Source organism: Dipodomys merriami, unplaced genomic scaffold (genome assembly GCF_024711535.1).
Source record: "Dipodomys merriami isolate MVZ:Mamm:240054 unplaced genomic scaffold, mDipMer1.0.p SCAF_139, whole genome shotgun sequence".
Lineage (NCBI taxonomy): Eukaryota > Metazoa > Chordata > Mammalia > Rodentia > Heteromyidae > Dipodomys > Dipodomys merriami.
Window position 1 is genome coordinate 2,044,879 of NW_027202704.1, and position 25,462 is coordinate 2,070,340.

The 25,462-nt window shown below is 51.9% G+C and overlaps 1 protein-coding gene and 1 long non-coding RNA gene across 3 annotated transcripts; one reads left to right on the forward strand and one right to left on the reverse strand.

Annotated features, from left to right (window-relative positions):
* Positions 1–2,074: 2,074 nt before the first annotated feature.
* On the reverse strand, positions 2,075–8,218 carry LOC138825635 (uncharacterized). Its single transcript, XR_011371448.1, has 3 exons — positions 8,120–8,218; positions 3,948–4,183; positions 2,075–2,355 (listed from the first exon to the last, which is right to left on the reverse strand). It is a non-coding gene; the product is annotated as an uncharacterized lncRNA (long non-coding RNA).
* A 431-nt stretch (positions 8,219–8,649) lies between these two features.
* LOC138825636 (saposin-like protein 11) lies at positions 8,650–13,155 on the forward strand. 2 transcript variants are annotated; one of them, XM_070020329.1, is made up of 4 exons: positions 8,650–8,714; positions 10,927–11,045; positions 11,691–11,752; positions 12,037–13,155. In XM_070020329.1, the coding sequence occupies exon 4, from the start codon at positions 12,202–12,204 to the stop codon at positions 13,138–13,140; it is 939 nt and encodes a 312-aa protein (XP_069876430.1). In that variant the 5' UTR covers positions 8,650–8,714; positions 10,927–11,045; positions 11,691–11,752; positions 12,037–12,201; the 3' UTR covers positions 13,141–13,155. The 2 variants fall into 2 exon arrangements, with proteins under 2 accessions (XP_069876430.1, XP_069876429.1); XM_070020328.1 differs by lacking the exon at positions 11,691–11,752.
* Positions 13,156–25,462: the final 12,307 nt, after the last annotated feature.

Below are 25,462 nucleotides of genomic sequence, written 5' to 3' on the forward strand. Positions count from 1 at the left end.
TGGATGGATGGATGGATTGGTGGATGGATGGATGTGTAGATAGAATGGTGCATGGATGGGTGGATGGATGGATGGATGGATTGGTGGATGGATGCATGCATGGATGGATGAGTGGATGGATGCATGGATGGGTGGATGGAGGGCTGGTTAGACGGATGGGTGGATGGGTGGATGGATGTGTGGATGGATGGATGGATGGATGGGTAGATGGGTGGGTGGATGGATGTGTGGGTGGATGGGTGGTTGGGTGGATGGATGGGTGGATGGATGGATGGGTGGGTGAATGGGCGGATGGATGGATGGATGGAATGGTATTATTTTTGTTGTTACTCTTATTGTTCTTGTTACTATTGTTATTACTATTATGGTTATTGCTGTTGTTGGAATTGTAATTGTTAATTCTTATTGTTATTGTTCTTATTGTTTGTTGTTAATGTTATTGTTATTATGACTTATTACTGTGATTGCTGTTATTACTGCTATTATTATTATTGCTGTTATTGCTCTTACTTTTATGATTACTGTTATGGTTATTATTATTGTTACTATTGTTACTGTCATGGTGATTGATGTTGTCTTTGTTCTTATCACTATTGTTTTGCTGTTATTGTGATTCTTGCTGTAATTGTTATTACTGTTACTGTTATTGTTATTATTGCTATTGTTACTGTTATTGTTACTGTTATCATTATCGATGTTATTGAACTTATTATTGTTATTGTTATAGTTATTGTTATTATGGCTACTATTACTCTGTTTATTGCTATTATTGCTTCTATTGTTATTGTTACTCTTATTAATGTCATTGTTATTGTTATTTGGTTGTTATAATGGCTATTGTTATTGTTATTGCTATGATTGCTGTGATTGTTGTTGTTCCCATTGTTACTGTCCTTGTTATGGATGATGTGTTGATGGGTGATTGTTATTGTTATAGATATGATCGCTGTTATTGTTACTCATACTATGATTGTTGTTATTATTGCTATTGTTATTCATGTCATTGTTGTTGTTAATACTGTTATTGCTCTTATTCTCACCTTGACCCAGTTGATTCCCAGCCCTCAGCCCCACCCTGGCCTTGAAGAGCAAGAGACTGAGCTATTCTCAGCACAGCCTGATATTTTAAGACCCAAGGCTGATCACCCACCGTCTGCAGCACCAGAGGACACAAAACCAAATGGAACAAATCCCACAGGAAGAGGGGGAGAGGAGGGGCCTGGGCAGGATATAACAGCCATCCATCCACCCACCCATCCATCCACCCATCCACCCACCCATCCATCCATCCACCCATCCACCCACCCATCCATCCACCCATACATCCACCCATCCACCCACCCATCCATCCAACCATCCACCCATCCATCCACCCATCCATCCAATCATCCACCCATCCATCCACCCACCCATCCATCCATCCATCCATCCATCCATCCACACATCCATCCACCCATCCATCCACTCATTAATCCACCCATCCACCCATCCATCCACCCATCCATCCATTCACCCATGCATCCATCCACCCATCCACCCACCCCTCCATCCATCCATCCATCCATCCATCCATCAACCCATCCACCCATCCATCCATTCATCCACCCATCTACCCATCACCCATCCACCGTCCACCCATCCACTCATCCATCCACCCATCCATCCATCCACCCACCCATCCACCCATCCATGTATCCATCCGTCCACCCATCCACCGGTCCACCCATCCACCCATCCATCCACCCATCCATCCATCCACCCACCCATCCACCCATCCATCTATCCATCCGTCCACCCATCCACCGGTCCACCCATCCACCCATCCATCCACCCATCCATCCATCCACCCACCCATCCACCCATCCATCCATCCATCCACCTATCCATCCATCCACCCATCCATCCACCCATCCACCCATCCACCCATCCATCCCCATCCATCCACCCATGCATTTACCCATCCATCCATCCATCCATCCATCCACCCATCCATCCATCCATCCATCCATCCATCCATCCATCCACCCACCCATCCATCCATCCATCCACTCGTGACTCAGTGAGGCACTTCCTGTGTTCATTCCCTTTATTTCCAGAGGTCAGGGAGGCCCTGGGATGGGTCAGGTCTTGGCCTTGTGTCCAGTGTCCTTCTGTCTGTCTGTCTGTCCGTCCGCAGGTCAGTTGAAGGCGGGCAGGCTTAAGAGCTCGGGTTGTATGTCACCCAAGGAGGGCAGCAGCAGGGTGGCCCCGGCCGTTGAGTTCGGGGTTGAGCTGGACGCGGGGCACCATGACCACCTGCATCCCCGCTGCCTGGGCGACCGCCATGCTGTGGGGCGTGTCCTCCAGCACCAGGCACTGCAGGGTCAGAGGGCGAGAGAGACACGCGGAGTGAGAGGTCGGCCGGGGGGTGGGCCGGGTGCCCAGTGTTGGAGGGAAGGAAGGGGGTAGGAAGGAAGGAAAGAAGGAAGGAGGGAAGGAGGGAAGGAAGGAAGGAGGGAAGGAAGGAAGGATGAAAATGAAGGATGGAGGGAAGGAACAAGAAGGAAGGAGGGAAGGAAGGAAGGAAGGAGGGAAGGAAAGAAGGATGGAGGGAAAGAAGGAAGGAGGGAGGGAAGGAGGGAAAGAAAGAGGGAAGGAGGGAAAGAAGGATGGAAGGAAGGAGGGAAGGAAGGAGAGAAGGAAGGAAGGAGGGAAGGAAGGAGGGAGGGAAGGAAGGAAGGAGGGAGGGAAGGTAGGAGGGAAGGAAGGAGGGAGGGAAAGAAGGAGGGAGGGAAGGAAGGAAGGAGTGAAGGAAGTAGTGAAGGAAGGAAGGAAGGAGGGAAGGAAGGAGGGAAGGAAGGAGGGAAGATGACCTTTGAGCCACAGCGTGCCTACTGGCATGTTCTGTGTGTGATTTCGAGGCCTCCCCCACCCAGGGCCTCGTGTGGGCCAGGTGAGCACTGTGCCAAGGAGTCTCCCTCCCTGTTCCCCTGGGGCCGTCTGTCCATCCGTCTCTCCATCCGTCCATCCGTCTGTGTGATTGTGTGTCTGTCTATGTCTCTCTGTCTGTCTCTGTGTGTCTGTCTGTCCCTATATCTGTCTGTCTGTGTCTCTGTGGTCGGTCTGTCTGGTCTGTTCTGTGTATCTGTCTGTCTGGACTCTTATGTCTGTCTGTCTGTCTCTGTATGTGTGTCTGTCTGTGTCTGGCCAAGTGTCTCTGTGTCTGTCTATCTGTGTGTGTCTGTCTCTGTATCCGTCTGTCTGTCTATATGCCTATTTGTGTGTCTCTGTATTCTGTCTGTCTGTGTGTCTGTCTGCGTATGTATGCCTATCTCTCTGTCTGTCTATTGGTGTGTGTCTGTCTGTCCGTGTCTCTGTGCTCTGTCTGTCTGTCTGTCTGCGTGGTCTGTGTATCTGTGCGTCTGTCTGTGTCTATCTGTCTGTCTGTGTGTCTATCAGTGTGTCTGTCTGTCTGTGTCTCTGTGGTCTGTCTGGTAGGTCTGTGATCTGTGTGTCTGTCCCGTCTCTTGTGTCTGTCTGTCTGTCTATCTGTCTGGTCTCTGTGTCTGTGTGTCTGTGTGTCTATCTCTCTGTCAGTGTGTCTGTCTGTCTATCGGAGTGTGTCTGTCTGTCCGTGTCTCTGTGGTCTGTCTGTCTGTCTATGAGTCTGTCTCTGTGTCTGTGTCTCTATCTGGTTTGTCTGCCTGTCAGTCTGTGTGTCTATCTGCCTGTCTGTCTGTCTGCATGTCTGTCTGGTTTGTCCATGTGTCTATCTGTGTCTCTGTGTCCGTCTCTGCGTCTATCTGTGTGTTTCTGTGTCTGTCTGTCTGTCTGTCTGGTCTGTGTATCTGTGTATCCGTCCATGTCTGTCTTTCTGTGTGTCTCTCTGTGTGTGGTCCATGCAGTGGACCCGAGGCCCGAGGCCTCGGTTTACCTGGTTCACGGGGGGGGGGGGATGAGGAGAGAACCTGCGGGTGCAGGCCAGGAAGATGTCCGGAGAACCTGCGGGCGCAGGCCAGGAAGATGTCCGGGGCGGGCTTGCTGGCCTTGACCTCGGGGTCATCACCCAGCACCACGTGGTGAAAGGCACCAAACAGCTCCCGGTGTGTGCTGGTCTTGGCCTGGTAGGCCTCAGTCCCTCAGCTGGTGGCCAGGGCGAAGGGGATGCTGTGCTTCTGTATGTGGAGGATCAACTTCTCTGCACCTGGAGACAGAGAGACAGGAGGAGAAGAACTTAGGTCTTTGGTGGCCTAAGGGGGAAATCCACAAATCCATCCATCCACCCATCCATCCATCCATCTTCCCATCCACCCATCCATCCACCCATCCATCTATCTATCCATCCATCCATCCATCCATCCATCCATCTACTCATCCATCCACCCACCCACCCATCATCCATCCATCTACCCAGCCAGCCACCCATCCATCCATTCATCCATCCACCCATCCATCCATTCATCCATCCATCCATCCACCCACCCATCCACTCATCTATCCATCCATCTATCCATCCATCCATTGACCCATCCATCAACCCATCCATCCACCCATCCACCCACCCATCCATCCATCAATTCATCCATCCACCCATCCATCCACCATCCATCCATCCATCCATCCACCCATCCATCCATCCATCCATTCATCCACCCATCCATCCATCATCATCATCATCATCATCATCATCATCATCATCATCATCATCATCATCATCATCATCATGGTGACCCAGGAAGGATGTGAACTCCGGGCATCATCATCATCATCATCATGGTGACCCAGGGCGTTTCCCAGGGCGACCGGCCGGGCCACATGCACGCACACGCACGCACACACGTGTATGAGCAGATGACATCTTGTCCCGAGCACTGGGCAGCGAGTCCTAGATAGGGTGGTGGAGACGGCACCGCGTTCTAGAAGGTTCTGAATCCAACGGTCATGGCAGATGGACCGGTGAAGTCTAGGATGTACACACAGACAGACAGACAGACAGACAGACAGACAGACAGACAGACACACACACACACACACACACACACACACACACACACACACACACACACACACACACACACACACAACGGCCTGGGGAAAGGAGATGGTTCTAGAAAGTTTGTCCCTTTTCAGAGTTCTTCACCCAGACAGACAGACTGACAGATGGATAGATGGATGGATAGACAGATGGGCGGATGGATGGACAGACAGACAGACTGAGAGATGGATGGACAGATGGGCGGAAGGATGGACAGACAGACAGACTGATACATGGATAGACGGATAGACAGATGGGTGGATGGATGGACAGACAGACAGACTGATAGCTAGCTAGATGGATGGATCGATGGACAGACAGACAGACTGATACCTAGATAGATGGATGGATGGATGGACAGACAGACTGAAAGATGGATAGATAAGATGGATGGACAGACTGACAGATGGATAGATGGATAGACAGATGGGCAGATGGATGGACAGACAGATAGATGGATAGACAGACAGACTGACAGATGGATAGATGGATAGACAAATGGGTGGATGGATGGACAGACAGACAGATGGATAGATGGATAATAGATGGATAGATGGATGGATGGACAGACAGACTGACAGATGGACAGATGGATGGATAGACAGATGGACAGAAGGATGGACAGACAGGCTGGTAGGTGGATAGATAGACAGACGGATGGATAGATGATAGATAGATACACAGATAAGATACATGAATAGATGGATAGATGGATGGATGGTTGGACAGACAGAGAGATGTATAGATAGACACACAGACAGACAGATAGGTGGATAGATATAGTAGATAGATAGACAGACAGACATGTGGATAGACAGATGGATGGATGGATCCATGAATGGACAGACAGACAGAGTAGATAGACAGACGCCTGGATAGACAGAGGGATGGATGCATAGATGGACAGACAGACAGATAGACGGATGGGTGGATGGGTGGATAGATGGGTGGATAGAAGGGTGGATGGATGGATGGGGGATGGGTGGGTGGATGGGTGGATGGATGGGTGGGTGGATGGATGTTGATTGAATATGGATGGGATTAACATTTACACACTTCAGTGACTTGGACCCAAGTCCTGATACAATATGGGTGGGATTAACGTTTGCACACTTCAGTGAGTTGGACCCAAGTCCTCATCTGGATGGAGGACAGACGGAAGGGATTAACATTTGCACAATTGAGTGACGGACCCAACTCCTCTCCATGGAGGAAGGAGGGAAGGGATTAACATTTGCACACTTGAATGAGTTGGACCCACGTCCTGCTGTTGATGGAATATGGAAGGGATTAACATTTGCACAGTTGAGTGACTTGGACCCAAGTGTTCATCTCAATGGAGGATGGATGGATGGGTGGATGGATGGATGGATGGGTGGGTGGTTGGATGAGTGGATGGATGGGAGGGTGGATGGATGGATGGGTGGATGGATGGATGGGTGGATAGATGGGTGGATGGGTGGATGGATGGGTGGGTGGATAGATGGGTGGATGGGTGGATGGATGGATGGGTGGATAGATGGGTAGATGGGTGGATGGATGGATGGGTGGGTGGGTGGATGGATGGGTGGATAGATGGATGGGTGGATGGATGGATAGGTGGACGGATAGGTGGATGGATGGATGGGTGGATCAGAGGGTGGATGGGTGGATGGATGGATGGATGGATGGGTGAATAGATGGGTGGATGGATAGGTGGATGGGTGGGTGGATGGATGGATGGAGGATGGATGGGTGGATGGATGTTGATTAAATATGGGTGGGATTAACATTTTCACACTTGAGTGACTTGGAACCAAGTCCTGACCTCAATGGAGTAGGTCAAGCTCTGTCTCTGTCTCTGTCTGTCTGTCTGTCTCTGTCTTCTTCTGTCTGTCTCTGTCTTTGTCTGTCTCCTCTGTCAGTCTGTCTGTTGGTCTGCGTGTCTCTACCTGTCCATGTCTGTGTCTGTCTGCCTTTGTCTCTCTGTCTCTGTCTGTCTCCTCTGTCAGTCTGTCTGTGTCTCGTTCTCTCTTTCTTTGTCTGTCTGTCTGTGTCTGTCAGTCTACTTCTGTCTCTGTCTTTCTGTCTGTCTGTCTCGTCTGTGTCTGCCTGTTGGTCTGCCTGTCCATGTCTGTCTCACTGTCTGTCTCTGTCTCATTCTGTCTTTGTCTGTCTCGGTCTGTCTGTCTGTGATCAGTCTACTTCTGACTTCTGTGTCTGCCTCTTTGTCTCTCTGTCTCTGTCTCCTGTGTCTGTCTGGGTCTCGTTCTGTCTTTCTTTGTCTGCCTGTGTCAGTATCTGTCTGTCTGTGTCTGTCTGTCTGTGTCTCTCTGTCATTCTCTGTCTGTCTTTCGTGTCTGTCTGTCATTCTCTGTGTCTGTCTGTCTTTCTCCATGTCTGTGTCTGTCTCTGCCTATGTCTGTCTGTCCATCTGTCTGTGTCTCTCTCTGTGTCCATCTGTGTGTCTGTCTCTGTCTGTCTTTTTCCCAGTGTCTGTCTGTCTTGTTCTATGTCTGTCCGTCTCTGTCTGTCGGCCTGTGTCTGTCTCTCTCTGTCATTCCCTGTCTGTCTGGCTCTGCCTCTGTCTGTCTGTCTCTCTGTCTGTCATTCTGTGTCTGTCTGTCTATGCCTGCCCATGTCTCTGTCTTCTCTGTGTCTGTCTGTGTCCATCTATCTGTCTGTGTCTCTCTGTGTCCATCTGTGTGTCTGTCTCTGTCCCAGTGTCTGTCTGACTCTGTTTCACTGTCCCTGTGTCTGTCTGTCTGTCTGTCTCTGGGAACCGCGCATGCGCGTTGCAGGGCAGCGCAGCCCAATCCCGCGCATGCGCAGATCCGTACCTCGCAGAGCCCGGGAGCACACGCATGCGTGTTCCTGCTCGGCGGGGGGGGGCGGGGGGGGAGGGACGGGGCGTGGTGGCTCATGCATGCGCGGTGCAGCGCGGAGGACCTCCCCGCCAGGTGGCACGCATGCGCAGTACCAACCAGACCAACCAAGGGAATCCCACGCATGCACGCACCACACTCTTGGCCCGGACGGTGCCGGACGACTCAACCAGTGCGCATGCGCAATGCGGACGGAACCTCGATCCTCCGGGGTCCCCTAGGCACCTCCCGGCGGACTCACGCTGTGCGCATGCGCAACTCGACCCTCCAGGGTCCGCTCTGCGCCGCCCGGCCGATTCAACCTGTGCCCATGCGCCGTGGGTCCACACGCAGGAGGGCAGTGGGAACAAGCAGCCAAGGGACACGCATGCACAGCGGCGCTCCGCCGGGAGCGCTAGGCCCCTCCCTGCTGACGAACCCTGTGCGCATGCGCATTGGCGCAGGCTGGCTCAGCCCCTCCCAGCTGCCTAACCCTGTGCGCAAGCGCAATGGCGCTCCGCCAGGCCGGCTCAGCCTGTCCCCGCTGAAGAACCCTCTGCGCATGCGCCATGGCTCTCCGCTGGGAGCGTTCGGCCCCTCCCCCGCTAACCCTATGTGCATGCGCAGTGGCGCTCCGCCGAGAGCGCGCGCATGCGTGCCCGCGTCTTGGCGCCGGCTGATGACATCGATGCGACGGCGCCGGCGGCCGCGCCCGGAAATGCAGCCGTAGCGGGGCCGCGGAGCGTCGCCGCCGCCGCCGCCATGGCCACCACTAGGCCGTCTGGATCCGGAAGCGGAAGCGGAAGCGCGCAGGACCTCCGAGGACGCCGACCCGGGCGGCCCCCGGGTCACCGTCGGTGCGTGGAGGCCTCCGGGACGAGGCTCCTTTAAGAGGCGGGGACGCGGGAGGGCGTGGCTTTCTGATGGGCGTGGCGTCGCGGTGGGCGTGGCCTGAAGGGCGTGGAGCTGACAGGAGAGTCAGTGGGGGGCGTGGCCTGGAACAGAGGCCATTGGGCCGCTGGGGTTTGGGGGCGTGGCCTGGAAAGACACCATTGGGCGGCTGGACGTAATGCCATTGGTCGGCTGGGCTTGGAAGTAAGGCCATTGGGCCGCTGGGCCTAGGGGGCATGGCCTGGCAGGAACTAGGCTATTGAGGGTCCTGGCTTTGGGGGTATGGCTTGGAAGTAAGGCCATTGGGCGGCTGGTCCTGGGGGGGCGTGGCCTGGCAACAGTGATGCTATTGTGTAGTCTGGCTTTGAGGGCGTGGCCTGGGCGTGCTGCCATTGGATGGCTGGCCTGGGGGGCGTGGCCTGGCAGGAACCAGGCCGTTGGGTGCCCTGGCTTTGGGGACTGAGCACCCAGCACCTCCCCATGGTGACCCAAGGCAGGGACTTAGCACCCACCACCTCCCCATGGTGACTCAGGGACTGAGCACCCAGCACTTCTCCATGGTGACCCAGGGCAGGGACTGAGCACCCAGTACCTCCCCATGGTGACCCAAAGTGGGGACTCAGCACCCAGCACCTCCCCATAGTGACTCAGGATGGGGACTGAGCACCCAGCACCTCCCTAAGGTGCCCCAGATCCAGCAGTAAGCACCCAGCACCTCCCCATGGTGACCCAGAATGGGGACTGAGCACCCAGCACCTCCCCATGGTGACCCAGGATGGGGAATAAGCCCCCAGTACCTGCCCATGGTGACCCAGGACCAAGACTAAGCACCCAGCACCTCCCCATGGTGACCTAGGGCCAGGACTAAGCACCCAGCACCTCCCCATGGTAACCCAGGATGGGGACTAAGCACCCAGCAACTCCCCATGGTGACACAGGGCCAGGTCTAAGCACCCAGCACCTCCCCATGGTGACCCAGGGCCAGGACTAAGTACCCAGCACCTCCCCATGATGAACCAGGGGAGGGACTGAGCACCCAGCACCTCCCCATGATGACCCAGGGACTGAGCAACCAGCACCTCCCCATGGTGACCCAAAGTGGGGACTAAGCACCCAGCACCTCCCCATAATGACTCAGGTTGGGGACTGAGCACCCAGCACCTCTCCATAGTGACTCAGGATGGGGACTGAGCACCTAGCACCTCCCTATGGTTCCCCAGATCCAGGAGTAAGTACCCAGCACTTCCCCATGGTGACCCAGGACCAGGACTAAGCACCCATCACCTCCCCATGGTGACCCAGGGCCAGGACTAAGCACCCAGCACTATCCCATGATGACCCAGGGCTGGGACTAAGCACCTAGCACTATCCCAGGGTGACCCGGGGCCAGGACTAAGCACCCAGCACGTCCCCATGGTGACCCAGAGTGGGGACTAAGCACCCAGCACCTTCCCATAGTGACTCACAATGTCCCCCAAGCACCCAGCACCATCCCATAATGACCCAAGACAGGAACTAAGCACCCAGCACCTCCCCAGGATGATCCCCAAGCACCCAGAACCACCCCATAGTAACCCAGGGCTGGGACTAAGCACCCAACACCTCATCATAGTGACCTAGGATGATTCCCAAGCACCCAGCACCATCCCATGACGACCCAGGGCTGGGACTAAGCAACCAGCACCTCCTCAGAGTAACCCAGGACCAGGACTAAGCACCCAGCACCATCCTATGATGACGCAGGGCTGGGACTAAGCACCCAGCACCTCCCCATGGTGACCCAGGGGAGGTACTGAGAACCTAGCACCATCCCATGATGACCCAGGACAGGGACTAAGCAACCAGCACCTCCTCAGAGTAACCCAGAACTGGAACTAAGCACCCAGCACCACCACCTGGGGAACAAGGACTGAACCTAAGCATTGAGCACCTCTCCATGGAGACCGAGGATAGGAACTAAGCACCCAGCACCTCCCCATGGTGACCCAGGAACGGGACTTCACACCCAGCACCTCCCTACTGTTTACATGAGTCAGGTACCAAGCACCCAGCACCTGCCTATTACTAACTCAGGACAGGTACCAAGCACCCAGCACTTCCCCACAGGGACTCTGGATAATCAGCAAGCACCTAGCACCTCACGTGTGTGTCCTTTCCCACCCCCTGACCCCATCCCAGGTTCTCCACGTGGCGCGATGACCGCTGGATGTACAGGATGATGGACTACGTGCCTGGTGGCGAACTCCTCAGCTACCTGCGCGCCCGCCAAGATCGTGTGCGCACTGGCCTTCCTGCAGGTGAGCGGACCAGCAATGATGGGGGCCGCCCATCCATCCATCCATCCACCCATCCATCCAACCACTCATCCATCCACCCACCTATCTATCCATCCACCTATCCATCCACCCATCCATCCATCCACCCATCCATCCTCCATCCATCCACCCATCCATCCATCCACCCACCCATCCATCCACCCATCGATCCTCCATCCATCCACCCACCCATCCATCCATCCACTCATCCATCCATCCACCCATCCACCCATCCACTCATCCAACCACCCATCCAGCCACCCATCCACCTATCCATCCATCCACCCATCCATCCACTCATCCACCCATCCATCCATCCACCCATCCACCCATCCATCCATCCACCCACCCATCCATCCACCCATCCATCCACCATCCATCCATCCAGAAAGTTCCAGAAAGTTCCCCCAAGGTTCCAGAAGGTCCCAGAAAGCTCCAGGTTTCAGAATAACTCAGCACATTCCCCAGGCAGGCGTTCCCTCCACCCAGACACACCCCAACCCTCCCACCCCCCTTCCTTGGCCCAGGAATAATTTTGGGGGGAGGGGGGGAGGGAAGGAGGGTATTGATGATATTGGTATTGGTGTTGGTATTGATACTTATCCTCTCATGGTCTATTGATGATAGGTTTTCCCAGGGGATCTGTTTGATCTAAGGACTTGAGACGCTTCCAGGACAACCCATGGAAGGTTCTAGAAAGAAGCCAGGGCTGGGGCTGGTTTCTATTTCCTCCCCCCCCCCCCATTCTCTCCAACATCTGGGACCCAGTTACGTTCATCCCTTGGGATTCTCCTCCATGGGAGAAGTTGAGGATGGATGATGACATCACCCCTTCCCATGATCCTTTGCGGTGACTGGTCCAGGGTCCCTTGACTATTCTTGTTCTTGTTGTTGTTGTTGTTGATTTATTATGATGATTACCTCATGTGCATGGTTTGTCTTTCCCTTCCCCCCCCCCCCCGCCCCAACCAAGCTTCTAGAAGCTTCTGGAACAAATTGCTGATGGATTTCCTGTGTGTGTGTCAGACTCAACCAGAACCCAGCCAATGGCTTCCTCTTCTCAACGCCTGGAAATCCGCCCAAAACTTCCTGGAAGGGGGGAGGGGGAGGGGGAATGGAGGAAATGAATAATGAATGAATGAATTCCCTCCTTCCTTCCCTCCTTCCAATCCTTCCTTCCCTCCATCCTTTCTTCCTTCCTTCCCTCCTTCCTTCCTTCCTTCCTCCTTCCTTCCTCCTTCCTTCCCTTCTTCCTTCCTTCCTTCCCTCCTTCCTTCCTTCCTCCTTCCTTCCCTCCAATCCTTCCTTCCTTCACTCCTTCCTTCCTTCCTTCCTCCTTCCTTCCCTCCAATCCTTCCCTCCTTCCTTCCTTCCAATCCTTCCTTCCTTCCCTCTATCCTTTCTTCCTTCCTTCCCTCCCTCCCTCCCTCCTTCCTTCCTTCCTTCACTCCTTCCTTCCTTCCTTTCTTCCTTCCTTCTTCCTTCCCTCCAATCCTTCCTTCCTTCCCTCCTTCCTTCCTTCCCTCCATCCTTCCTTCCCTCCTTCCTTCATTCTAATCCTTCCCTCCTTCCCTCCTTCCTTCCTTTCCTCCTTCCTTCTCTCCAATCATTCCCTCTTTCCCTTCTTCCTTCCTTCCTTCCTTCCTTCCTTCATTCTTTCCTTCCTTCCTTCCTTCCTTTCCTCCTTCCTTTCCTGTGTCCAATCCTTCCCTTCTTCCTTCTTTCCTTGTCTCCAATCCTTCCCTCCTCCTCTCCTTCCTTCCTTCCTTCCTTCCCTCCTTCCTTCTCTCCTGTCCTCCTTCCTTCCTTCCTTCCTTCCTTCCTTCCTTCCTTCCTTCCTTCCTTCCCTCCCCTCCTTCCTTCTTTCCTTCCTTCCTTCCCTCCTTCCCTCCTTCCTTCCTTCCTTCCCTCCTTCCTTCCCTCCTTCCCTCCTTCCCTCCTTCTTTCCTTTCCTCCTTCCCTCCTTCCTTCCTTCCCTCCAATCCTTCCCTCCTTCCTTCCCTCCTTCCTTCCTTCCTTCCTTCCTTCCTTCCTTCCTTCCTTCCTTCCTTCCTCCCTGGTCCAACCCAGGGCCTAGGAGAAGCACCGAGCTCGGGGCCCACAGCACCCATGCTGGGTGGTGATGGATGAGTCCTTCCTGTGTGCAACGTGGAACAGCAGCTGGGTGGGGGGAGGAGGGGCGCAGGGAAACTGGAAGCCTCTGCTGCTGTGGCTTTTTTTCTCCTGCAGGCCCCGCATGAATCATGGCCTGGAGGAAGCTGGAAACATCTGGAAGGAATTAGCAGGAAATGAGACCAAGATGTGGGAAAAGCCTGCGCCTCCTCCTCCCACTGTGGCTGCTGCTGCTCCACCTCCTCCTCTTCCTCCTCTTCCTTCCTTCCTTCCTCCTCTTCCTTCCTTCCTTCCCTCCTTCCTTCCTTCCTTCCTTCCCTCCTTCCCTCCTTCCTTTCTTCATTCCTTCCCTCCTTCCTTCCTTCATTCCCTCCACTCCTTCCTTCCTTCCTTCCTTTGTTCCCTCCACTCCTTCCCTCCTTCCTTCCTTCCCTCCTTCCTTCATTCCCTCCACTTCTTCCCTCCTTCCTTCCTTCCTTCCCTCCTTCTCTCCTTCCTTCCTTCTTATGTCTTTCTGTCTGTCTCTGTGAGTCTCTGTATTTCTGTCTCTGTCTGTCTCTGTGTCTCTTTCTGTTTTGCAGTCTGTTTGTCTGTCACTCTGTCTCTGTCTATTTGTCTCTATGTCTCTGTGTGTCTGTCTCTGTATCTGTCTGTCTGTCTCTGTCTGTCTGTCTCTGCCTCTGTTCATCTGTCTGTCTGGCTAGCTATGTCTGTCTCTGTCTCTTTCTGTCTCTGTCTGTCTGTCTGTCTGTCTCTGACTCCATTTTTCTGTCTGTTTCTGTTTGTGTCTGTTCATCTGTCTCTGTGTGTCTGTCTGTCTGTCTCTGTGTTTCTCTGTATTTTTCTGTGTCTGTCTCTGTCTGTTCGTCTGTCGGTCTCTCTGTGTGTCTGTCTGTCTTCATCTGTCTCTCTGTGTGTCTCAATCTCTATCTGTCTCTGTCCGTTTGTCTCTCTGTCTATGTCTCACTCTGTATTTGTCTCTGTCTGTCTGTCCATCCGTCTGTCTGTCTCTGACTCCTTTTTTCTCTTTTACCGTTTCTCTGTCTGTATGGTTCTGTCTGTACGTCTGTCTGTCCCTGTCTGACTCTGTGTCTCTCTGTGTCTGTCCATTTGTCTGTCTCTCTGTCTGCCTCTGTCTGTCCATTTGTCTGTCCATCTGTCTGTCTGTTTCTCTGTCTATTTCTCTGTCTGTCTGTCTGTCTGTCTGTCTGTCTGTCTGTCTGTCTCTGTTCATCTGTCTCTCTGTGTCTGTCTGTCTGTCTGTCTATCTCTATTTCTGTCTGTCTCTATTTCTCTTTGTCATTTTCTGTCTGTCTGTTTCTCCGTCGGTCTGTTTATCTCTGTGTCTGTCTTTCTGTCTCTATGTCCATTTGTGTCTTTGTCTGTGTCTGTCTGTCTCTGGTTATCTGTCTGTGTCTGTCTGTCTCTCTGTCCATTTGTCTGTCTCTGTCTGTGTCTGTCTGTCTGTCTCTCTGTCTCTTTCTGGGTCTGTCTGTCTGTCTCTGACTCCATTTTTTTGTGTTTGTGTCTGTGTCTCTGTCTGTCTGTCCCTGTATCTGTGTGTTTGTCTGTCTCTGTCTTTCTCTATCTGTGTGTCTGTCTTTCTCTGTGTCTGACTGTCTCTGTTCATCTGTCTCTCTGTGTTTCTCTCTATATATTTGTCTCTGTCTCTTTGTCTGTCTGTCTGTCCCTGTCTGTGTGTCTCTCGGTCTCTATTTGTCTCTTTGTCTATCTCTATGTCCATGTCTGTCTCTGTTCGTCTGTCTCTGTTCATCTGTCTCTCTGTGTCTGTCTGTCTGTATCTCTCTGCCTATCACTCTGTGTCTATTTTTCTGTTTCTGTCTGTGTGTCTGTCCGTGTTCATCTACCTCTCTGTGTGTCTGTCTGTCTCTTGTGTTTCTCTGTATTTGTCTCTGTCTCTCTGTGTCCATCTGTCTGTCTATGTCTGTGAGTCTGTCTGTCTGTGTTCATCTGTCTCTCTCTGTCTGTTTGTCTCTGTCTCTGTCTGTCCATCTGTCATTCTCTGTGTCCGTCTGTCTCTGTATCTGTTTGTCTCTGTCTATCTGTGTCTGTCTGTCTCTGTATCTGTCTCTCTGTCCATGTCTGTCTCTGTTCATCTCTCTCTCTCTGTCTCTGTGTCTGTCTGTCTCTCTCTCTGTCTCTGTCTGTCTGTCTCTATATTTATCTGTCTGTATCTCTCTGTGTGTCTCTGTCTGTCTCTATATTTGTCTGTATCTCTCTGTCTGTCTGTCTGTGTCTGTCTGTCTATTTTTCTCTCTCTGTCTGTGTCTGTCCCTGTTCATCTGCCTCTCTGTGTGTCTGTCTGTCTCTTGTGTTTCTCTGTATTTGTGTCTGTCTCTCCATCTCTCTCTGTCTGTGTGTCTCTCTGTGTCTCTGTCTCTCTCTGTTTATCTGTTTCTGTCTGTGTTTTGTCTGTCTCTCTGTCTCTGTCTGTCCCTCTGTTATTCTCTCTGTCTCTGTCTCTCTGAGTCTGTCTGTCTGTTCATCTCTCTCTGTGTCTGTCTGTCTGTCTCTCTGTCTGTCTCTGTCTGTCTGTCTATATTTGTATTTCTGTATCTCTCTGTCTGTCTCTCTGTGTCTGTCTATTTTTCCCTCTCTGTCTCTCTGTGTGTCTGTCCCTGTTTATCTGCCTGTCTGTGTGTCTGTCTGTCTCTGTCTCTCTGTCTCTCTCTGTCTATCTGTGTGTCTGTCTGTGTGTCTGTCTCTGACTCCATTCCTCTGTCTTTCTGGCTGCGTTTCCTCTCTGTCTGTCTGTCTGTCTATCCCCCCTCCTCCCCCGCCCCCCCACACCCCCTCTTTCTCAGCTCTGTGCCCCCCACCCCACAGGTCCGGCCTTTTCCCCTTCCTCTCCCCTCCTCCTCCTCCTCCTCCTCCTCCTCCTCCTCTCTCTTTCCTTCCAGAACTTTCTCTTAGGCCGTTTCTCCCTCCCCCTCCCCAGCATCCCCCCCTTCCCAGCCTGGCCTGGTGGGGGGGATTCAGGGTCTCCCCATCCCCCTCTCCCCGACCCCCACCCCCTCTTTTTCTTCCCTGCTTCCCCTCCCTCCTTTTCCCACTGACACCCCCCCTCAGCCCAGGTTGTGTGGGGCGGAGCTGAGGCTCAGGCCGCAGCGTGGCAGGATGGGGACATCTGGGCCTGGGCGGATAAAAGAGGAGCCCGCAAGCTGTGCTGTGCTGTCTGGAGACACAGGACAGAGAGACAGACAGACAGACAGACAGACCAGGTGAGGGGGCCTGGACGAGGGGTGGAGGGGGGTGAGGGGATCTTGGGGTACAGGGGATCCTGAGAGGGGGGAAAGGGGGAGGTGTAGGGATTTGGGGGTTCTGGGGGTCAAGGAGGAGAGGTTAGGGGTCAGGGAGATGCAGGGGGAAACATGGTCAATCCTGGGGTTCCCAGGACCCCAAAGTTCATTGGGGGGAAAGCACAAGGATTCCTGGGAAGAGGGGGTCAAAGGCCCAGAGAGCAATGGTCCTGGGGTGCAGCCAGCAAAGGAGTTCAAAGGTCAAGGAGGGGGGAGACAGAGGTCAGGGGAGGGCGGACACCTGGGACATGGGCAAGATCAGGGAGCCAAGGCCCTGGGGTGCAAAGTTCAGGGGTAAGGGAGTCAGGAAGAGGGGGAATGGGAAGTTCAGGGGTGCAGGGATCAGAGGTCACCAATCTGGGGGGTGAGGGAAGGCATCTGTCACGGGGGTCCTGGGTCCTAGGTTCCCCCAAGTTCAGAGGGGAAAAGCCCAGGGAGCAAAGGTCCTGGGGTGCAGAGTTCAGGGGGTGCAGGGGTCACAGGTCACAGGAATCTGGGGTACCAGGGTCCCAGGGCCCAGAGGTAATGGAAAACCCACCTTAGGGGTGCAGGGTGTCATGGTCCTCCTCTTCCTCCTCCTCTTTCTCCTGTCCTCCTCCTCTTTCTCTTCTTCCTTCTCCTCTTCCTCTCTTCCTCCTCCTCCTCTTCCTCCCCATCCATCCATCCATCTACCCATCCATCCATCTACCTATCCATCCACCCATCCATCCATCCACCCATCCTCCCATCCATCCATCCATCCATCCACCCATCCATCCATCCACCCACCCATCCACCCATCCATCCACCCATCCATCCATCCATCCGCCCACCCACCCACCCATCCACCCATCCACCCACCCATCCATCCATCCACCACCCATCCATCCATCCATCCATCTGCCCATCCACCCATCCATCCACCCATCCATCCATCCATCTACCCATCCATCCATCCACCCATCCATCCACCCATTCATCCACACATCCATCCATTCATCCACCCATCCATCCATCCACCCACCCACCCACCCATCCATCCACCCATTCATCCATCCATGAAGCCACGCCCCCTGTGGCTGGTCCAACCCATTCTCTTCCTCCTCCTTTTCCTCCTCTTTTCCTCCTCCTCCTCCTCCTTTCCTTCCTCCTCATTGTTATTACTATTATTCTCATCATAGTTATTATTATTACTGTTATTGACATTGTTGTTTTTACTATCATGGTTGTTACTGTTATTGTTAATATGATGGTTATGATCATCATTATTGTCATGGTTATTACTATTATGGGTATTGTGGTTATTATTGTTATTGTTGTCATGATGTTTGGGTTATTGTTATGATTGTTATTGTTGTTATTGTTACTATGGTGATGGTTATTATTATGGTTACTGCTATTGTTGTCATGATGGTTATTATTGTTATTGTTGTTGTCATTGTTATTATTATAGTTATTATTGTTGCCATGGTTATTACTATTATGGGTATTATGGTTATTATTGTTATCGTTGTTATTATTGTCATTGTTATTGTTATTATAGTTGTTATTGTTGTCATGATTATTATTGTCATTGCTATTGTTATTATAGTTATTATTATTGTCACAATGGTTATTGTTGTTGTTGTTCTTGTTACTGTGGTGGTGACGGTCGTTGGCATATTCTTCGCCAAGCCTTCCTTGTTGCTCAGGAGGCTGAGATCTGGAGGATCGTGGTTCAAAGCCACCTCCACCCCCTCTCCCCACCCCCCCCCAGGACCAACCGAGAGACCCGGATCTCCAGTGAACCCCCCAACCTGGAAAGGTAGGTGAGGAGCTCCGGCCCCGGGTTCGCGTCCTGGGGAGGGGGGGCTGATGGAGGTGGGAGGAAGAGGAGGAGGAGGAGGAGGAGGGTGATGGGTGATAGGAAGCCAGGGGGAAATGGGGTGCTGAGTACTTAGTATTTAGTCCTGGGGAGGGGGAAGGGGGGATGGACAATGACAGAAACAGACAGACAGACAGAAGAGATACACAGACAGATGTAGACAGACAGCCAGACAGACACAGACATGACACAGAGAGAGAGAGAGACACAGACAGACAGACCAAGATGTGCAGACAGACAGGGAGAGACAGAGACAGGACAGACAGACACACAGACAGACATACAGACAGACAGAGACACAGAGACTGAGAGAGAGACAGAGACAGAAGAGACAGACAGGCACAGACAGTCAAACTGAGCCAGGACAGATAGACAGAGACACAGAGACAGGAAGAGACAGATGGACACAGGCACAGACAGAGACGGAGACAGAGAGACAGAGATGGACGTGAGAGAAACTGGCACAGACAGACACAGAGAGACAGACAGACAGACAAAGAGACAGAAGAGAGACAAGACAGGGAGAGACAGATGCACCGAGACAGATAGACATAGAGACAGATATACAGAGGCACAGAGAGACGGGCAGACAGACACAGACAGACAGAGACAAGTGACAGATGGAGAGAGAAAAGAGACAGACAGAGACAGGAAGATAGAGACAGACAGACAGACAGACACAGACAGACTAATATGAGACAGGCAGATGTAGACATGGAGACAGGGAGAGACCGACAGAGGTAAATGGACAGACACAAGAGACAGACAGATGTGAACAGAGACAGACAGGAAGACACAGAGACAGAACAGACAGACAGAAGAGACACACAGACAGATGTAGACACAGAGACGGACAGACAGAGCGAGACACACACAGACAGACGAAGATGTGCAGACAGACAGGGAGAGACAGACAGAGACAGGACAGACAGACAGAGACACACAGACAGAGACACAGACAGACAGAGACACAGACAGACAGACAGGGAAAGACAGATGGCAGAAACAGAAGAGACAGACAGGCACAGACAGACAAACTGAGCCAGGACAGATAGACAGAGACACAGAGACAGGAAGAGACAGACAGACACAGGCACAGACAGAGACAGAACAGACAGACAGAGATGGACATGAGAGAAACCGGCACAGACAGACACAGAGAGACAGACAGACAGAAAAGACAGAGAGAAGTGACAGATGGAGAGAGGTAGAAGAGACAGACAGACAGAGACAAGAAACAGACAGACAGCTGTAGACACAGAGACAGGAAGGGAGATGAACAGACATGGAGAGACAGCAGCAGACAGAGATAGACACAAGCACAGAGAGACAGACAGAGACAAGAGACAGACACAGAGACGGGCACAGACAGAGACAAACAGACAGAGACAGAACAGACTGACAGACAGACAGATGGAGACAGGGAGAGACCGACAGAGGTAGACAGACAGACAGACTGAGACACAGATGTGAACACAGAGACTGACAGGAAGAGACAGAGACAGGACAGACAGACACAAGAGACAGAACAGACACAGACAGACAGACAGAGATAAGAGACAGACAGACTCAGAGACAGACAGAGAGAGACAGATGGACAGACACGGAACAGATAGACACAGGGGCAGACTGACTGACAGAAGAGTCAGACACAGACTGAGACAGACAGACAGACATCAACATACAGACAGACATGAGACAGAGACAGACAGACAGACAGAGACAAGTGACAGATGGAGAGAGGCAGAAGAGACAGAACCAAGAAGACAGAGACAGACAGACAGAGAGACCAATGGACAGATAACAGACAGAGACAGAGAGGCAGACAGACAGAGACAGACAGAGGGAGACATGGAGACAGGGGGAGACCAACAGAGATAGCCGGACAGACAGACAGACAGATAGGGAGAGACAGATGGATAGAGACAGACAGACACAGACAGAGACAGAGAGACAGAGACAGAGAAAAGACAGATGGACAGAGACAGGAAGACAGACACAGACAGAACAGACAGACAGACAGAGGCAGATGTGACAGAAACAGGCACAGACGGACAGACAGACACAAGAGACAGACATATGAATACAGAGACATACAGGAAGAGACAGAGATAGAACAGACAGACAGACAACAGAAGAGACAGACAGATGTAGTTACAGAGACGAAAAGACAGACACATGAGACAGAGAGAGACACACAGACAGACGAAGATGTACAGACAGACGGAGACACACAGAACACACACAGACAGAGACACAGAGACAGACAGATGGACAGAGACAGAAGAGACACAGACAGAGAGACACAGACAGACATGAGCCAGAGATACAGACATGACTGACAGACAGACGGAGACAGACAGAATCAGAAGAGACAGACAGGCACAGACAGACAAACTGAGCCAGGACAGATAGACAGACATAGACACAGAGACAGGAAGAGACAGACAGACACAGGTACAGACAGACAGAGAGACAGACAAAGAGAAGAGACAAAAGACAGACAGACAGACACAGATGTACACAAAGAGACATACAGGGAGAGACAGATGCACCGAGACAGACAGACAAAGAGAACAGACAGACACAGGCACAGAGAGACGGACAGAGAGAGAGAGAGACAAGTGACAGATGGAGAGAGACAGATGAGACAGACAGACAGACAGAGAACACAGACAGATGTAGACACAGAGACAGACAGGAAGAGACAGACAGACAGAGACAGACATGTAGACACAGAGAGAAGAAACAGACTCAGACAGACAGACAGACAGAGGACACAGATGTAGACACAGAGACAGACAAGAAGAGACAGACAGTCAGAGACAGACATGTAGACACAGAGATAGAGAAGAAACAGACAGACGCAGGCACAGACAGATAGATGGGCAGACACAGAGGAGACAGATGGACAAACAGACACAGATAGAGACAAGTGACAGATGGACAGAGACAAGAGTCACACAGACAGACAGAGACAAAAGACAGACAAGTACAGACAGAAGAGAAAAGAGACAAACAGACACAGACAGGAAGACAGACGGGGACAGACAGACAGACTGAGACAGAAGAAACCGACACAGGCACAGAAAGACAGACTGAGAAGAGACAGACAGACACAGAGAGACAGAGACATGAGAGCCAATGGACAGACAAGAGACAGAAGAGACACAGACAGACAGACATATACACAGAGACAAAGACATGAGACAGACAGACAGATGGAGACAGAGACGGACAGAGGGAACAGACACAGACTGACAGACATGAGACTGATGGACAGACAAGAGACAGACACAGAGATGAGAGACAGAGCCAGACGGAGACACAGACACAGACAGGGAGAGATAGATGGACAGACCGAACAGACAGACAGACAGATGGAGACAGGGAGAGACCGACAGAGGTAGACGGACAGACAGACTGAGACAGACAGGAAGAGACAGAGACAGAATAGACAGACAGACACAAGAGACAGACAGAGACAGAACAAAAACAGACAGAGATAAGAGACAGACAGACAGGGAGACAGACAGACACAGGCAGACACAGAGACAGAGAGACAGATGGAAAGACACAGAACAGATAGACGCAGGGGCAGACAGACCGACAGAGAGAAGAGTCAGATACAGACAGACAGACAGACAGACAGACAGACGTCAACACAGAGACAGACATGGGACAGAGACAGACAGACACAAGTGACAGATGGAGAGAGGCAGAAGAGACAGACAGACGAGCCAGGAAGACAGAAACAGACAGACAGACAGACAGACAGACAGAGGACACAGATGTAGACACAGAAACAGACAGACAGACACAGACTGAGACAGAAGACACCCAGACAGACAGACAGACAGATGTACACACAGAGACACACAGGAAGAGAAACGGATAGAGACAGACACAGGCATAGACAGACAGACATAGAGACAAGAGACAGATGGACAGAGACAGAAGAGACAAAGAGACAGACAGGCACAGTCACAGACAGACAAACTCAGCCAGGACAGATAGACAGACATAGACACAGAGACAGGAAGAGACGGACGGACACAGGCACAGACAGACAGAGACAGAACAGACAGACAGACAGACAGACAGACAGAGATGGATGTGAGAGAAACTGGCACAGACAGACACAGAGAGACAGACAGACAAAGAGAAGAGACAGAAGAGACAGACAGGGACAGACAGACAGATGTACACACAGAGACAGACAGGGAGAGACAGATGCACAGAGACAGATAGACAAAGACAAGAGACAGACAGACAGACACAGACAAAGACAAGTGACAGATGGAGAGAGACAGACGAGACAGAGAGATGGAGCCAGGAAGACAGAGACAGACAGACAGAGGACACAGACAGATGTAGAGACAGTGACAGGAAGAGACAGACGGACACAGGGACAGACAGACAGAGACAGGGACAGACAGACAGACAGAAGAGACAGACATGTAGACACAGAGACAGAGAAGAAACAGACTCAGACAGACAGACGCAGGCACAGACAGACAGATGGGCAGACAGAGGAGACAGATGGACAGACAGACAGACACAGAGACAGGCAGGAAGGGAGATGGACAGACACGGAGAGACAGACAGACAGAGACAGAGACAGACAGGAAGAGACACAGACAGATGGACAGAGACAGGAAGACAGACAGACAGACAGAACAGACCAACAGAGATAGACACAGGCACAGAGAGACAGACAGACAGAGACAAGAGACAGACGGGGACAGACAGACTGAGACAGAAGAGACACCAAGACAGATAGACAGAGACAGACGGACAGACAGAAACAAAAGACACACAGAGACAGACTGAGACAGAAGAGATCCAGACAGACAGATGTACACACACAGACGGACAGGAAGAGAGTCGGACAGAGACAGAGACAAGAGACAGATGGACAGAGACAGACAGACATGAGACTGGTAGACAGACACAGGGAGAGACAGAGATAACAGACAGACAGACGTCAACACAGACAGACAGAGACAAAAGACAGAGACAAACAGAGATGTGGAGACAGACAGACGTCAACACAGACAGTGATGGAACAGACAGACAGACAAGATCGATGGACAGACAAGAGACAGAGATAGAGAAACCCAGACAGACAGACGGAGATGTACAGACAGATGGAGACACAGAGATAGACAGGGAAAGACAAAACAGACAGACAGAGAGACATGAGACCAATGGACAGATAACAGACAGAGACAGAGAGACACAGACAGAGACAGACAGACAGACAGAGACACAGAGACAGGGAGAGACTGACAGAGGTAGATGGACAGAGACAGGCAGATGTCAACACAGACAGAACAGACAGACAGAGATAAGAGACAGAGACAGACACAGAGACAGACAGAGACACAGACAGACAGACACAGACAGACAGACAGACAGGGACACAGACAGACAGATACAGACAGACAGAGATAAGAGACAGAGGGAGACAGACATAAGAGACAGACACAGACAGACAGACACAGAGGCAGACAGGGAGAGACAGACCAGACAGACAGACATGAGACCAATGGACAGATAACAGACAGAGACAGAGAGGCAGACAGACAGACAGATAAGAGACAGACAGACAGATGTCAACACAGAGACAGACAGACAGGGAGACAGACAGACACAGACAAAGACAGACAGAAAGCTAAAGACAGAGAGATAGACATGGAGAGACAGATGGACAGAGACAGACAGACAGAGCAGGTCTTCCCGGTCTCTTTTTCCTTGTGTCTCTCGACTTCCTGATCATATTCCTGTTGGTTGGTGTTTTCCTTCTTCCTCTTCTGTCTCCTCTTCCTCTTCCATCTTCTCTTCCATCTCCTCTTCTTCTTCCATTTCCTCTTCCTCTTCCATCTCCTCTTCCGTCTCCTCTTCCATCTCCTCTTCCATCTCCTCTTCCGTCTCCTCTTCCCTCTTCTCTTCCTCTTCCGTCTCCTCTTCCATCTTCTCTTCTGTCTCCTCTTCCTCTTCCATCTCCTCTTCCTCTTCCGTCTCCTCTTCTGTCTCCTCTTCTGTCTCCTCTTCCATCTCCTCTTCCGTCTCCTCTTCCATCTCCTCTTCCGTCTCCTCTTCCATCTCCTCTTCCATCTCCTCTTCCTCTTCCATCTCCTCTTCCTCTCCTCTTCCATCTCCTCTTCCTCTCCTCTTCCTCTTCCATCTCCTCTTCCTCTCCTCTTCCTCTTCCGTCTCCTCTTCAATCTCCTCTTCCTCTTCCATCTCCTCTTCCTCTCCTCTTCATCTTCCGTCTCCTCTTCCATCTCCTCTTCCTCTTCCGTCTCCTCTTCCTCTTCTGTCTCCCCTTCTGTCTCCTCTTCCTCTTCCATCTCCTCTTCCATCTCCTCTTCCGTCTCCTCTTCCGTCTCCTCTTCCATCTGCCCTTCTGTCTCCTCTTCCTCTTCCATCTCCTCTTCCATCTCCTCTTCTGTCTCCTCTTCCTCTTCTGTCTCCTCTTCCATCTCCTCTTCCATCTTCTCTTCCATCTCCTCTTCCGTCTTCTCTTCCATCTCCTCTTCCATCTCCTTTTCCTCTTCCATCTCCTCTTCTGTGTCCTCTTCCATGTCCTCTTCCTCTTCCATCTCCTCTTCTATCTCCTCTCCGGTCTCCTCTTCCATCTCCTCTTCCTCTTCCATCTCCTTTTCCTCTTCCATCTCCTCTTCCTCTTCCATCTCCTTTTCCTCTTCCATCTCCTCTTCCTTCTCCTCTTCCATCTCCTTTTCCATCTCCTCTTCCTTCTCCTCTTCCATCTCCTCTTCCTCTCCCATCTCCTCTTCCATCTCCTCTTCCATCTCTTCCGTCTCCTCTTCCATCTCCTCTTCCTCTCCTGTCTCCTCTTCCATCTCCTCTTCCGTCTCCTCTTCCGTCTCCTCTTCCGTCTCCTCTTCCATCTCCTCTTCCATCTCCTCTTCCGTCTCCTCTTCCGTCTCCTCTTCCTCTTCCGTCTCCTCTTCCTTTTCCATCTCCTCTTCCGTCTCCTCTTCCGTCTCCTCTTCCGTCTCCTCTTCTATCTCCTCTTCTGTCTCCTCTTCCATCTCCTCTTCCTCTTCCATCTCCTTTTCCTCTTCCATCTCCTCTTCTGTCTCCTCTTCCATCTC

Bases quoted from the DNA above. Each gene is read 5' to 3' on its own strand.
- LOC138825636 (XM_070020329.1), top strand. From the start codon at position 12,202: ATGAATTCCCTCCTTCCTTCCCTCCTTCCAATCCTTCCTTCCCTCCAT.